The 15,159-nt window shown below is 39.5% G+C and overlaps 1 protein-coding gene across 1 annotated transcript in view; it reads right to left on the bottom strand.

Annotated features, from left to right (window-relative positions):
• LOC138949269 (zwei Ig domain protein zig-8-like) overlaps nt 1–15,159 on the bottom strand; it is a 344,604-nt gene continuing 329,445 nt past the window's right edge. The window contains exons 5-7 of the mRNA XM_070321056.1: nt 14,775–15,065; nt 8,969–8,992; nt 1–8,346 (exon numbers count right to left, since the gene is read on the bottom strand). Of these exons, the coding sequence (XP_070177157.1) occupies nt 8,201–8,346; nt 8,969–8,992; nt 14,775–15,065 (461 nt within the window). The 3' untranslated portion in view covers nt 1–8,200. The remainder of the gene's footprint in view (nt 8,347–8,968; nt 8,993–14,774; nt 15,066–15,159) is intronic.

The raw sequence follows: 15,159 nt of genomic DNA, 5'->3' as shown, positions 1-15,159 counted from the left end.
AATATCTCGGACAAATTTAATACACTTATACTCAGAATAAATGTACAGCTTATTCAAGGTTCTATTCCTCTTTTCAAATAGACACTCTTACATCGAACAGTATGTACACAGGATTCACTTCTTATGTAACAACAGTACAAAATGCAAGCAATCAAATGGGTTCGGTGAAGAAACAACTTTGACGACATTTGGGATTTACAACAAAAACAAAACATAAAACAGGTGGGGGTTTGGGGTTGTGACGTTTGACAAGGTGCGCATGGGTGTGTGTGTGATTCTAGAGATGGCACGAGTCAGTCAGATTAAATATCTAGATTCAAACATTTTCGCGGTGAACAATGAAGCATTTATTGTATGTATGTCTGACAGGGGCGGAGCAGTTAAGCCAAGGGGGGGGGGGGGGGGGGGTTACAACCTGGATATTTGAAGCAATCATTGTTCTTTCATCTCGATTGATGAAGCGGGATATTTTATTGATGAAGCGCAGTAAATTGTGTAGAGAGTACACTAATTAGCAGTTCAATCCCCATGGTGTTTGCGTATACTCGGATGAGTGATTTCCAAGTCATGTTCCTTGTGTTTTAGCATACTGGGCCGAATACAATCTTGTGATCTTAAAAGACAAATGTATTAACAATATACTTTATGCATTTTTTCACGATGGTATCGGGAGGGGTTATTGTATGTGCACCTAGTGCCATTTATACATCACAATCAGCAACATCGATATATTGCATTGATCTTGTCCCTTTTGCGGACAATATGGATTATCTTGATCACTTGCACTGCGCGAATCATAAAGGATATACATGTCACACGAGACATTTTTCGATAGGCTAAGCTTTCAGCCACCAATATGACTTATATGGGTATTACACAACAAATGCTTACAATGATTTATGTGACGCAAACTGGACGGGGACTGAATTTTTACGTTCTATCAGCTTTAAACCTCAACATTGGAACAGGAAGAAGTCTTAAAATGTAATGAAAAACAAGTCGCGTAAGGCGAAATTATTACATTTAGTCAAGCTGTCGAACTCACGGAATGAAACTGAACGCACTGTATTTTTTCACCTGGACAGTACAGCTTCGTCAATCCCCGCGAGAAGGAAATAGCTCACCTTCCACGTGCAAAACGTAGTGATATTGACACGCGCGGTGGCGTATTGTGCTAAGCAGGAAAGCGCGCTTTTCTGTATTCTTGTTAACTTTCTGAGCTTGTTTTGAATACAACCTATCATATCTATATGTTTTTGGAATCAGGAAATGATAAAGAATAAGATGAAATCATTTTTGGATCGATTTCTTAAATTTTAATCGTAAGACTAATTAATCTATTTTCATTAATTGTGATCACATTTTAAGAGTAAACATGACATATGTATATATTTTTAGATTCAGAATGTGATGAAGAATACGATGCAATCAATTTTAAATCTGTTTGCGAAAAATCGATTTTAATGACAACTTTAATGAGCAAACATATTAATTAAATTTTAAGCCTCCAAGCTGAAATGCAATACTAAAGTCCGGGCTTCGTCGAAGATTACTTGACCAAAATTTCAACCAATTTGGTTGAAAAATGAGAGCGTGACAGTGCCGCCTCAACTTTCATGAAAAGCCGGATTTGACGTCATCAAAGACATTCATCAAAAAAATGAAAAAAACGTCTGGAGATACCATACTCAGGATCTCTCATGTCAAGTTTCATGAAGATCGGTCCAGTAGTTTTCTCTAAATCGCTCTACACACACACACAGACATACACCACGACCCTCGTCGCTCGATTCCCCCCTCTACGTTAACATTTAGTCAAAACTTGACTAAATTTAATGACTCATTTTATTTTCAGAATAGCTGAGAAAACAAGGTCTGAAATCTTAAACTTGAAGTAAAAGTTACTAATTTTATTACCAGAACATCTGAGAAAACTGGTTCTGAAGAAGGAGTAAGTCCTATAAGGGCAGGGGGATCCACCGTTTGTGCTTTTACCTGCTCAGGTGCCTTGCCATGACAGCAACCACGCATGCCACAGTCGGATCAGTTGTGTGTAAGCAAGGACTGCAATGTCTTCGACCTTCAAGAGGAGTGGAGACAGTGTAGTTGAAAAAAAAAATCCCTGCGCTTAGAACTGTGCCCACGGAATACGCGCGATATAAGCCTCATATTGATTGATTACTTATTGCAATATGAATATAGTGCAAAAACAGAAGCTGTCACTTGTTCTTATTGAAGAAAACAAACAACTGCTAGGGAAAACCAGGGACCTATATTTAGATAGGTCTATGGGCAAACTAACTGATATTATTTTCAAAATGTCAGCTGCTTTCACAAAGGATGAACAAAGCCCTAAATGTGAGGCGTTTGTTTGTTCTGTATGCTTTTTTCATGTCGTTATATCGTGAAGTGTTGTTCAAGGACACGAAATAAACAGGTATGTCAGTTCTACACTAGCACAACTTTTAATGGACACCTTTTCGTAAACCAAGCCGTTGCATCTAATAGTTTTTTTCGACTACTGATGTCAACATATGTAGGTTTTTTTTTAATAAGAAAGGAGGATCCGAATACCTGAGAATCAACCGTTTAAAAGGTAGATAACTGCAAATTACTGCTTCTCTGTGGTTAAAAAAGAGGAAAAAGGAAACGGTTCTATACGTCAAGTAAACATTCTGGGGCTATCTGAAATGCAGTTTTCGAAATAAATATTCATAGTACTTAGTAGTGCAGTTTTGCATCCTTCCCTAATTAGTAATACCTATACTATAAAGTCAGAGATAAGGAACATTTACTATAAATCATGTCACAGATCAGGACAATTTACCATAAATCAAGTCAGAGATCAGGACAATTTACTATAAGGGGTACAATTTATCATACATTGTGCCACAGATCAAAAGAGTATCCGGTAGACAGAAAATAATCTTAGAAAAGTAAACATGCCTTTGTCCTCACAAACGAAAACTGCACAGCATAAACCACTGCAAAGGTCACGGACAGTTTCGATTATAGAGTACGTCATGCTTTTCTTAAATACAAAAAAAGTCATGAACAACGAAGCAAGGCCAAAGGAAATGAAAATGACTGCGAAACGTGCAAACTTACCCGTGACAAAACCGTGACTAAACTTCTAGAAAAAGAAGAAGAATTATGATGTTTCAAAACTAAATCGAGTACAACTATAACAATAAGAATAAATGTTAAAAAATTACAAATAAATAATAAATAAATAAGTAAATATAAATTTATAGTAGTGCACATCTACAATATTGGGCATGGACACTGTACCATACGCTCTTCGGCACCACCTCAGTTTTGCAACAGTATTGTCTACGCTGAAAACAGCAACAGAAAAACATCAATTTTTCTTTCGCGTTCTTGTGAGTAAATTACCACGTAGGTTCAGTTTGTTACTTTGAAACATGTCAACATAGAAAATGACATGTCCACAACTAATTAATAAAAAAAATAATAATATTTACCCTTGGGTTTTCTGAGGTAGACCACGAGCACATATGTATGTATTAATAGGCTTCAAGATTTTGATGTCCTGATCTGTTTACACAACAGTTAATTACATGGTTTGATGAAGCTGGATTCTACTTAACTTTCAAACACAATCGCACGCGTAGCAACATTTCAGTTAGTTATCTTCTTATGGGTTCTGTCTTGTTTTCAACAAAAAAAGTGAAAACACCAAGGAAAAATTTAGACATATTTTGCTATGCGTTTTATCTTATTTTAAAACAGAAAGTTAAAACGGTGGCCGTTAAAACACCTAGGGTAAATACAAACAAGTAACACAAGAAAGAAGTATACACGCAATTAAAACTATGGTGCCCTGAGAAAAATCATAACACAACACGAAGAACAGCTCACAAAATATACAGCATAAGGGGGAGGGGATCACACCTTGGACATAACGATATTTTGCATGATTTATTACAACATTTTGAAGATGTCACATCACATTTCTTCTCAAATTATACATCACATTTTTTTTTATCTCCCTTAAACGACTCCTCTGACAGCACAAAAGCCTCGAAAACCCTACAATATACCTCAAAACGCAAGTGTATCTCACTTGTCAACCAGTATGGCTGAAATAATTTGAGTTTCTCTATTGTGATAGAATGGAGAAAACATTGCACCTGGTGTGCATTTACATAACCTGGGTCATAAAATGCTTTGCAAAAAAGTGGTTTACTTGCTTTTGAGTTTTGTCGGTTTTTCTCTCCCGTTATGTACATCGCCTCCCAAAAGAAAACCATAAATAATTAAAGGAAGAATGAAAACAAAATCATCGCTTTTCAAATTAATCATTACTACTATTTTAAAAAATGATTACACCCAGTTACATATATTGTATGGACAGCAGATTCTAAAAGGGAGAATAAAAATAAAGTCGTCAGTTTTCAACACGACGGTAACAACTACTCCAAAAGTACACCCAAGTTACATACAACCGTATTGGCAGCAGATTTTTAATGAATTAATTACATACAACACGACGCAAGGTTACCCGAGAAATGTCAATATAATTATCATGTAGATCCAGTAAAGTGTCACAGACAGTCACTCTGCCTCACAGATTGCACTTTAAAACACCGAAATAAGGCCAAAAAAAAAAAATTGTCTGTTTAGGGTAACATGACCAAAAAAAGTAGGGTCGGTAGGTAGGTAAAGTTTTTTTTTTTTTTTTTTTTTTTTTTTTAAATGCTATGTTGGCTGAACATTCACTTCTTATATTTGATGAATACATGTTTCAAAACTAACGTATAAATAAAACAGAGAGAAAGGGAGAGAAAGAAACGCCAAATGTCTCTTTTTAGCATTTTTACCTCTTTTTTTTTTTTTTTTTTTTTTGAAATCAAAAAAAAGTTTTTGGGTCGGCGCCAAATCGATAGGGTCGGTCGGGTTACCCTAAACAGACAATTTTTTTTTTTTGGCCTTATGTCATTCGTTGAGCACGCCATCCAAAGCACACACATGCATATCGTGGGCGATTCAAACTACATGAAAAGCCAAGATCCTTCTTGTAACCACTGAGTTCCCCGTCCTCATCAACACAAGCTGTTTCATCTTCTTTTTCTTTGTCTTCATTGGTTGTGCACTAAAACGACTGCTGGCGTCGCTTTTTTGACTAGTTTAGAGGATAATGATTCTCGAGTTTGTTGACAGTGAAGTGTGCTTCGTCGTGTTTCCTGAGCGAGGTTCCAATAAGTCCTCCCATATCGAACAGATTTTTGTTCTCTTCGGAAATTCAGTGTATGAATTGTGAGAATTATCAATTAGTTGATTAATATGTTCATTAGGGGAAGGGCCCCTAATATGGACCACTTTTTGTTTATTGCTGATAACTAGCTTGTTTTCTTGCGAAGAAGTTTCATTTTGTGGTTGGTAGTCCTTCTCTCTTAGTTTAACAGTTAGGCCTAATTAGAGTGAAATAGCTTTGATAGACCTTCAGCAAAAATTAAATACAGAAAAAATCACAAGTGGTCCATATTAGGAGCCTGGGCGCCCAATATGGACCAGTGAAGCGGCCTTCACGAATCACTGTAAAAAGCCCCCTATACTTCAAAATAACATGATACAAATTAATGTGTAAGTCAGACTTATTCAAATATGCTTTAGATTTAGCTGTTTCGGGTTGATGAGAGCATTATTTGAAGCACACCAGGAAACTGAAGAAGCTTATCAAAATCAGAGTGAAAATAAGTGAAATTATCAACTTCCACAAAAAAAGACTATTTGTTATATTTTTTTAAACCTCGAGGGCTAGTTATAGGTTATTTTTTTCAGCAAGCTTCTTAATGAATTAATTAAAATTGCCTTTAGTTTTTATTTTCTTCGATTTGTTGAAGGTGGTCCATATTAGAGGACTCACACATACTTTGAGGTTTTGCTATTATTTTTTTGTTTGCAGTAGAAACTCGGGGTACTCACTGTTAAAATATAACAAATACTGTCTTAGCTGTCATATATAGCCATTTTTGTGTTATGAAAGCTTTGGCTGTGGGCAGAAACGAGTCCGTTTTAGGCGTCAAATTTAGAGTGAACGCTGCCAAAAGTGAAAAAAAGCGAAAAAGCGTAACGGTTTGGAGGTTTGTGTTTCTGCAACTGTTTTGACATGTGCAACTTATCCAGAGAGAGTGAATAAAGCGAATGAAATTGTTTTGAGCGCTCTCGCGCCGTTAGTTTGTCAGAACAGGAGGTGGTCCATATTAGGAGCCGGTCCATATTAGGAGCCTTTCCCCTACTTCTCAGAACCCCACAGTTCCCAAGGGTGTTGGAGTGATGAAATATTTGTCTCAGCACGTGACTCGAACCATTTGTTTCTTCTGGAATTCCTTTAACGGCAGAACCTCTGTAGTGTGGCTCACATCATTCACAAGTAGGCCTATCTCCTGCGATCCTAAGCAACCTTTCACCACGTGTTTTTGATAGGGTACCTTCAACACGTTGTCACATTTTAGTCTTGCAACTTTACTACACAAACATAGTTACACTGCTCTAGTCATTATTCACAAGAGCATCATGATGTCAGTAATGAAGGTGTAAGCAAAGAATATTTCTGACATATAACAAACAAACAAAACAATTACAACGACAAAATCACCAAAACGAAGCGACAAACGTCATTCTTTGATGACGTCAAGCCGGTTCTAAAATCAAACATGGAAGGGTCAATGACGCTGAAACACACGAAGAAATCCAAACTACTTAGGCTTTGACGACGTCAAGCCTGGTTCTCAATCCAGGCACACACAAAAAAGAGTCAATGACGTAGTTTGACGTGAGTGCGATATGCATTTTGCGTCTTCACACATGCACAGTCGACACCATTCTATTCAGAAGCAATATCAGAATTGTTTACTGCCCGAACAAAAATGCGTGCAACATGCACAAAGACACCGGTGTATCTTGAGTCGTCTGATCTTGTGTCGCCTGGACAGAAGGTGATCCTCCATAGTATAGGCGATGTTCGGATATAACTCTGTGAAGACACGCCCCTCGCTAGTGATTGGCCCATAACGTCACATGGGAAAGCTTGCCTCAATGTTTCCAAGAGGAACAACTCTTAAACAACCCATACACACACCACAGGGTTATTTCCGGAATTCTGTTATTTTTACTGGCTGCGTTACGAGTTCAGCTGTCATCCAATTTTATTTACTGGTTGTCGTCTGCTGCCAAAGACTGAAGATGCCGTAGCTGATCACTGGCCGCGAACAGTTTTTAACACGTCAAAGGTTTGGGCCTGAAAATTGTCTTAATTGTTTGTTCGTTATCATCTTTTGAAGGTAAACATGTACATTTGATTTAATTTGTTGACAAACCTGCGTAGTATAGAAATGGTAAGAGTGAAACAGCTTACTTTGCTTCATGTAGAAACACAGAAAATCACGCAAAGCAGTAATGATGAGCTGAAGATGAGCGAAGTGTTCAAAACTGAACTTGAATGGTCGACACCCGTGCAAATGCTGGCAGTATTTCTTCGGTTTTCCGTTAAAAAAACACACACGCACAAAACATGTGTGTTAATGTCTTTTTACAGTTTTCTGTTATAACACCTGCGCGGAGGTCACTCATAGCGAATGTGAAACTCGGGTATCCTGCCACTGAGAAAAGCTTCACGGGCTTGTGATTAAATAACAAGGGTTGACAGATTCATCTCCAAGATGTCAACGAGGTGTCAACCCGCTGTTTGACAAAAACGATTTCCCAGTAAAACAAAATATTTAACAAAGCGCGACTTTCGTTGTGCGCAGGTTTACAGCAATTATTGAAAATTTTGTGAAATATGTTTACTTACTTATAGTCAACGAAGAACAACTTTCTTCCAGACTTTTTTCAAAAATGCTCACAACATAAGTAGAAAACAAGTCGTCCCAGGTACATGTTCGATTCTGACAAGTGTTTCTGCTTTGTCTCTGTCATGATGAGTAAGGATCTCGTTTAGTTTTAACAGTTTACCAAGTATGCAAGTAGATGTCCAGCCTCGATCACATGTTGATGAGCCCCAGAAAAGTTTGTCCAATGACACTCACGGACGCAGGTTTGTTTAGGCTCATATCATCATTGCCGGCATCGTTCTGGCACTCCGCTACACACTGTATTGCGGTTGCCAATTTATAACCATGCGAGAGATTCACTTTTTCGTGCTTTTTTATCCTTAGCTAATCACGAGCTTTTATCACGTGGTCACATAATTGAAGGTCAATAAAGAGGTCAAGGCCACAAGAAGGGTGACGGTGAAGGGGTTGCCAAGGACAAAGGTGAAGGTCACCGCACGGTTCTCCCCGCGTGTTTGAGGTCGTGTTGTCTGTGAAGAACCCGAGCCTGCAAACACAAGAGGACGAAATACAAACTGGGGAACTATCAAGAAATGAATCTTCATTATCAGGAATCTTAATGGGTCTATATCAAAATGAAATCCCCATGTGATCTATATTTACAAAAGAAACAAAATGTAAACCTTAAAAATACATGTTTCATGGCAATGAATTTACTTTGTTTGCAAAGTTGGCCCTTTTCCGACAGTATCTACTGTAACAATGTGTTTACCAGGATAGCTGTCGAAGTAGCGTACTCTCTCTGTATTCATCAGACCCTCCTCTCAAATACGCCCGTATAATCATTGTTTCACGCAGACACAAACAGACATATAAATTATGCACATACATACGCACGCACGCAAACAAACACACACGCACTCACGCACAAAAACACACGCACGCTCACAGACACTAAGACTCAGACACACTTTACATTCTTTTCTATCATAATCTTTATATGCTTATGGTTCTATCCCAACTCACAAAACACCTTCATTTCATTTTGTCCCCCTCCCATCACGACCTCCTTGCCAGCAATCAATTTCCGCTTTGACGACAGAATAATACTAATATACGATCAAAATAGGCCAGACTAATACGGTACTGTCCCATCGAATACAACTTACCCCGTTTGATATTGGATGACTCCGCTGTAACAAATAAAAGGAAAGAGTTATTACAGAAAGAGGGAAAGGAGATTCTAAAGAGAGGTAGAGAGAGGATATTGCGCGCGCGCGCGTGCGTGTGTGTGTGTGTGTGTGTGTGTGCGTGTGTGCGTGCGGGTTCGTGCGTGCGTGCGTGCGCGCGCGCCAGTGCACGTGTGCATATGTGAAACGACGTTGGAATCTGAAAATGTACATTGTGATCGACCCGATGACGTGCGAAATAATAGCTAGGAGACACCTGTAAAAAGAAACGAACAAACAACAACTACAGCAAAATCCACAAGCTACAACTAAACTAGTAATTACAGGTGGCTGAGACAGCTTAATAAGAAACACATATTTCAAATAAAGTATTAATATTTTATCAAGAAAAGACAGTACAATTAATCATTGTCAGGCCATTCGACGACTGACAAACTGATGAAAGCTAAGTACAATCAACAGCTCTTTTGTGCTGTATTGTATTCTTGCCGCAAAAACTCTTGAAAGGTTAAGGGAAATTAATTGCAAACAATGTCATAAAAGCTAGGACCTGTCAAACGTCATGTCAAGCCGACTCGAATTTGATTAGCTCTCTTGCTGACCTTCATTCAACCTTAAGATGCATACCGTTTTTTAATGCAGGAAACGAGAGAACAAATCTGATAAGCTTGTTTATCACAAAGTCGCCGTCTGTACGGGGAAAAGTTGTCGGGAACTTTTGACGAGAATTAGAGTGGGAAATCTCTTTTGCCGGTCGTCATGTTCTCTTTTTGTTCAAATCAGAAATTGCAATTGAAGTGTCAATATACACGTCTACATATATCAGTTTGTGACAATGTACACTGTTTCATTTTTCTTTGCTGAATAAGCCGTGTAATTTTTTAAAGTTTTTGTTTGTTTTTAGCACAGGTTAACACATTCATTGGTCAATAGATTTGTTGATCGTTTATAACTCAAACACGTACATTTGAAGAATCTACCCTCAACAAGAAGAGTATTAAGAAAAAGCTCTACAAATGAAAAAAGTTAACCAACGTTACAAAGACGACTGATTCTGGCCTAATATATATGGCGGCAACTTCTTTCTGCACAAAGGACAGACGACAATGTACCGTTAATGACAACCATCACCACCCCCCACCCCCTCTCTCTCTCTCTCTCTCTCCCCTCCTACCTTTCACCTTTATTGAAATGATAACTCAACCCGACCACCTTTATGTTCTTCTGAAATAGTAATAACATTAAATCCAGATCACTAATCTCATTAGCTTTTCTCTGTTGTGTGCTCGAACAACCACCAGCGTGCAACATCAAAACACAACCGTTTCCGTCGTCACCATCAAAGTGATTAATCTCCCCTTCAAGCAAGGTAACGCTAACCGAAGTTATAGAAACAAAGCTAAACAAAACACAAAGTTAATTCATCATTGAGATGATCCCTTCTGGCGCTTTTGTTTTTGGTTTCTGTTTCCTTTTACGAATCTTTTTCCTTTCTTCACCCAGCACCTTCTTTTATCTGTTCATTTTTTTTCTTCAACACTCTCTTTTATTTTGTTATTGATCTCCCTTTCTCTTACACACTGTTTCATTATACATTTATTGCTGCATCTCTTTCTCCAGTACTCTCGGTTTAACAAATTACCCCCACAAGATTACACGAACGCATCCCGGAAAAGCATTATCTGTCTCCCAAGGCTTCAAGGTCCTTGCCATCTACCATGTTCCGGGCTGACATTTCAAGACCCGGTCCTTGTGCGTCGGTCGTCTGCGACGGAGAGAAAATGGAACGTGATCAGGGTTATTGCAGGAAATAAGGCAGGATAGTGGACAGTATTGGGTTAATGTTTGCCGCGGGACTGTGTCCCTGGGCCTGTGAGGGGTTACAGGGGACGTCTCCGCGAACGTGTGCCCTATTAGTTTAATTTCCCTGTACAGTCTGTCTGAGAACCCTCTTTTGCCCCCCTCCCCACCCCCGTCTCATTTTCTCTAATCGTCGTCCAAAGACCCAAACCCCGGTCCCGTCTGGGCACCGGAATACCGGCGACTAAAGTCCGCAACCGTTCGTCTGAAGACCGCAAACCATTCTTCTGATTCGATTATAGTCGTGCTTTTTACCGAGTAACTGGCTGCTGGTATTGGCTGTGGAGCTTCTTTAACCGTAATCGTTCCTATGATGTTGTGATCACTTCGTAGCTTTCAATCGAATCACGAACAGGGGGAAAGTCCCAAATCGTTACGGGCATTAGTCCCCACCACCTTTGCTCCGTTGAGTCTGAAATGCACATCTTACAACCTGGAAAAACAACCTGGGTTGCGTGCTAGGGTGAGCAGTTTGAGTTGAATCATAGACACAAAGAGAGAGAGAGAGAAAGAGAGAGAGAGAGAGAGAGAGAGAGAGAGAGAGAGAGAGAGAGAGAGAGAGAGAGAGAGAGAGAACTCGAAAACTTTATTACGGTGGGATAATGGCATTAGGTACATATGGTCCTTTCTTACAGCTAGTCCCTAAGAGAGAGAGAGAGAGAGAGAGAGAGAGAGAGAGAGAGAGAGAGAGAGAGAGAGAGAGAGAGAGAGAGAGAGAGAGAGAGAGAGAGAGAGAGAGAGAGAGAGAGAGAGAGAGAGAGAGAGAGAGAGAGAGAGAGAGAAAATACAAATACGAATACGAAGATACGAATACGAAAGTTTATTCAGTTTTAGGCCAGAGCCCCTTCTGAAGGGTTATGCGCCCATATACAACATAATCATAGTAAAACATTGTGTTTCATAAATGACCCAAATTTGTACACATCAAACAGTAATACATGTGTACATAAATCATGTGACAGTGATTAATCTTTTCATTCCCTGATAAATGTATTGTGCTAATTTGGCTGACATTTCCAGTAGACGTAAGCAAAGTATATCGGTACATACATGGATGATTATAATATTTTGGCTTTATCAATAATACTCTTAGGTCACGAGTGCAGGACAGCAAAACATAAAGTGTATTTCATTTTCTTCAGCCAATTTACACAGACGACACAACAAATCTTCCTCACTCCGTACAGGCTATACCTACATCTGTGTAAGAGAGAGAGAGAGAGAGAGAGAGAGAGAGAGAGAGAGAGAGAGAGAGAGAGAGAGAGACAGACAGACAGACAGAGACATAGGGACAGAGACAGAGAGACAGAGAAATAGACAGACAGGCAGACAGAGACGGTTGGGAAGTGAGGGGGTTTAATTCTGGTACCATTCCAGCAGACGAACTTGGGCAGGATTAGCCCTTCTAGAGCAGACAAAACTCTGATCAGCGAGACTTGAGCAAACGGTAAACGCGACCCTAACTGTTCCAATCTTCTTTTAACCCAATACCCTTCCAGACACTCCTCTCATCTCTTGATACTGACGGATAGGTCTTCCTCAGTATAATTATACTGTTAACAGCCTATACATTTTCAAAACGAGACCTAGAAATCTTATAGATATTGGAACGTTTTATCACAGACAAAATGAAACTTTTAAAGTACGTCGGTAGTTGTCTTTGATATGGACGCACAAACTAATAATAATGAGAGTATGAAAATAAAGCGAACTTAGCTCATTTAAGTGTTGTTCTTAGACATCAAAATAGCGAGAATCCAACAGGATGAAGCTAAATTGTGGAAGAAACATGGTGTCTTTACACCCCCGGTATAGGGGTGTGTATAGGATTCGGTCGATGTGTTTGTTTGTTTGTTTGTTTGTGTGTTTGTGTTCGCATATAGATCTCAAGAATGAACGGACCGATCGTCACCAAACTTGGTGAACAGGTTCTATACATTCCTGAGACGGTCCTTACAAAAATTGGGACCAGTCAAACACACGGTTAGGGAGTTATTGGTGGATTAAAATTATACAAGGACTTATAGAGGGACATATTAATGGTCAAAGGGAAATAACCATTCTCACTACCACCAACTGAGAAGGTTATTTCCCTTTGACGGGGGTGTTTTTTCTACCTCGGAGGAATTTCTTGTTTATCCTAGCTAATACATCAACTTTTTTTAGAATCTATGTTTTAAATTGCCCTTTCATCTGTTGTTGAGTTTGGGCATAGGGAAGAGTACAGACGGAGAACGCGCGAGCACAAACAAGGTAGTTAGCTGCGAAAATTAGTTCAACTAATCACGAGTCTCTTCAAAGTCAGCGGTCGTAGAGTGAGTAAGTTAGGTTTGCTTTTGTGGCCTTCAAGCTTTGAAGATGTGTGGGTACCCTATGAACAAGATGCTCGTACATGACAGGAATTGTGTGTGTGCGTGTGTGTGTGTGTGTGTGTGTGCGTGTGTGTGTGTGTGTGTAGTGTGTGTGTGTGTGTGTGTGAGTGCGTGCGAGCGTACGTGCGTGCGTGTCTATCAGTGTCTTTCTGTTAGTCTATATGCGTGTCTCTGTGTGTCTATCTGTGTTCGAGCGAGCGTGCGTGCGTGCGTTTCTGTCAGTCTGTTAGTGTCTTTTTGTTAGTGTCTTTGCGTGTCTGTGTGCGTCTGTCTGTTTTCCAGCGTATGTTGTTTTTGTAATTTATGCCTCTGTGTTTGTGTGCTTTTCTACATTTTCCCCCATAGATTCCGAAAGGCATATTCAATGCATCGGTACTCAAGGGAATTGACGAAAGCCGTGGAATTAACCGACAATAGCAATAGTACTTCTTCTTCTTCCAGCCTTCCCTTGAGTCAAGATAACATCACTGAGGAAACAGAAAGAAGGTCGATGTCCTGTTTAATATTCTCCGTAATCAACCTGAGGGAATACTCAGTAATGCTCCAGGTTTTTTTCTTTGATAAATCTCACAATATCATATCCTTTTGTTTTCACATCGTGGGAGCTGCTCGCACTTAATTTGCCATCAGGCTTACACATAGTTGTGGCATCTCACATACAAACTATTACTATTTGTATTATTTTTTTATTTTTATCTTATTTTTTACAACTACAAAAATTAGTTGCAATGCCATTTTCTAACTAGAGCAAGGATCGCTGAAAAACGTGGGGGAAAAAAATCACATTCATTCTATCTAGTATATTTCTTTTCTTTTTTTTTAAATTTCGAGACTCTGAATGCAAAGGTATCGTCTAGCACCTAGGTTTGTGGGAATTCAAATCAAAAGGTACATACAGAATTTACAATTGCCTGCAGGGAGATTATGGGTTGCAAGCAAAATAACCTGTTCAGATTTTGGAATTTTGTAAAAACATGTAGTATGCAGAAATTAATCAGTAAGTGTAAATGTTTTTGTGTGTGTCTGTCTTCTTCCGTTGAGTTTTTGTGTTTGCTTGATCGTTCGTGTGTTTGTCTGTTTTTATTCTGCATTCCTTTTCCTTCTCTTGTTTTTCTTCCTCTTGTCTTGTTTGTGTGTTTGTGTGTTTGTGTGTTTGTGTACTAATGTTGCTTTGTTGTTGCTGTTGTGGTGAGTTGTTCTCGGTTTCTGTACCCCTCTTTTCTTTTACTTTTCTTTCTTCTTGGTCCACTTCCTACCATTCAAACCTACCCACAAAGAACGCCAAGTCGAGACAAGATTGCGTGTGTTGTTGTTGTGATGTGTTGTTGTTGTTGCCGTCGTCGCTGTTGTTGTCATTTGTTGTTGTTGGTTTGGTTATCCCTAGTTTTTTTTAGCTCAACTTTCTTTAATTCAGACCTTACCCACAAAGACCGCGCCGTCGAGAACAATTTGCGTTTGAGCGTTTGTTGTTGTCGTCGTTGTTGTCATTTGTTGTAACTGCTTTGTTTATCTCCAATGTCTTTTAGCTCAACTTTCTTCAATTCAAACCTTACCCACTAAGACGGTGACGTCCAGGCTAGCGATCTGCTCCAGTGAACTGCGACAGATGTATGTCCCGGAGTCCGTGTTCTTCCCCCGCTCAATGATCAGCTCCGACACCAAGGATCGCTCCTTCTTCAGCCGGAACTTGGTGATGGTGATTTGCGGGAACTTGGCCTTGTCGATCTTGTCGCCATCTTTGAACCAGTCCACGTCGTCAGGGATGCGTGACCCCTCGGTGGAGTTGCAGATGAGGTACACGCTCTCGCCAGACTCCACGAACTCTTTGCCTTCCAACGAAATGGCTGTGGAGGGAAAAAGAACCAGACGATGGGCTTTTGGCACTTATAGGTAAAGAGATGGCTGGAGAATAAAGTGAAACACAACAACACAAGAACA

The sequence above is a fragment of the Littorina saxatilis genome, linkage group LG1, assembly GCF_037325665.1.
Source record: "Littorina saxatilis isolate snail1 linkage group LG1, US_GU_Lsax_2.0, whole genome shotgun sequence".
In the NCBI taxonomy this organism is placed as follows: Eukaryota; Metazoa; Mollusca; class Gastropoda; order Littorinimorpha; family Littorinidae; genus Littorina; species Littorina saxatilis.
The sequence above is the reverse complement of the archived record's forward strand: the minus strand, read 5'-3'. Positions and strand labels throughout refer to the sequence as shown.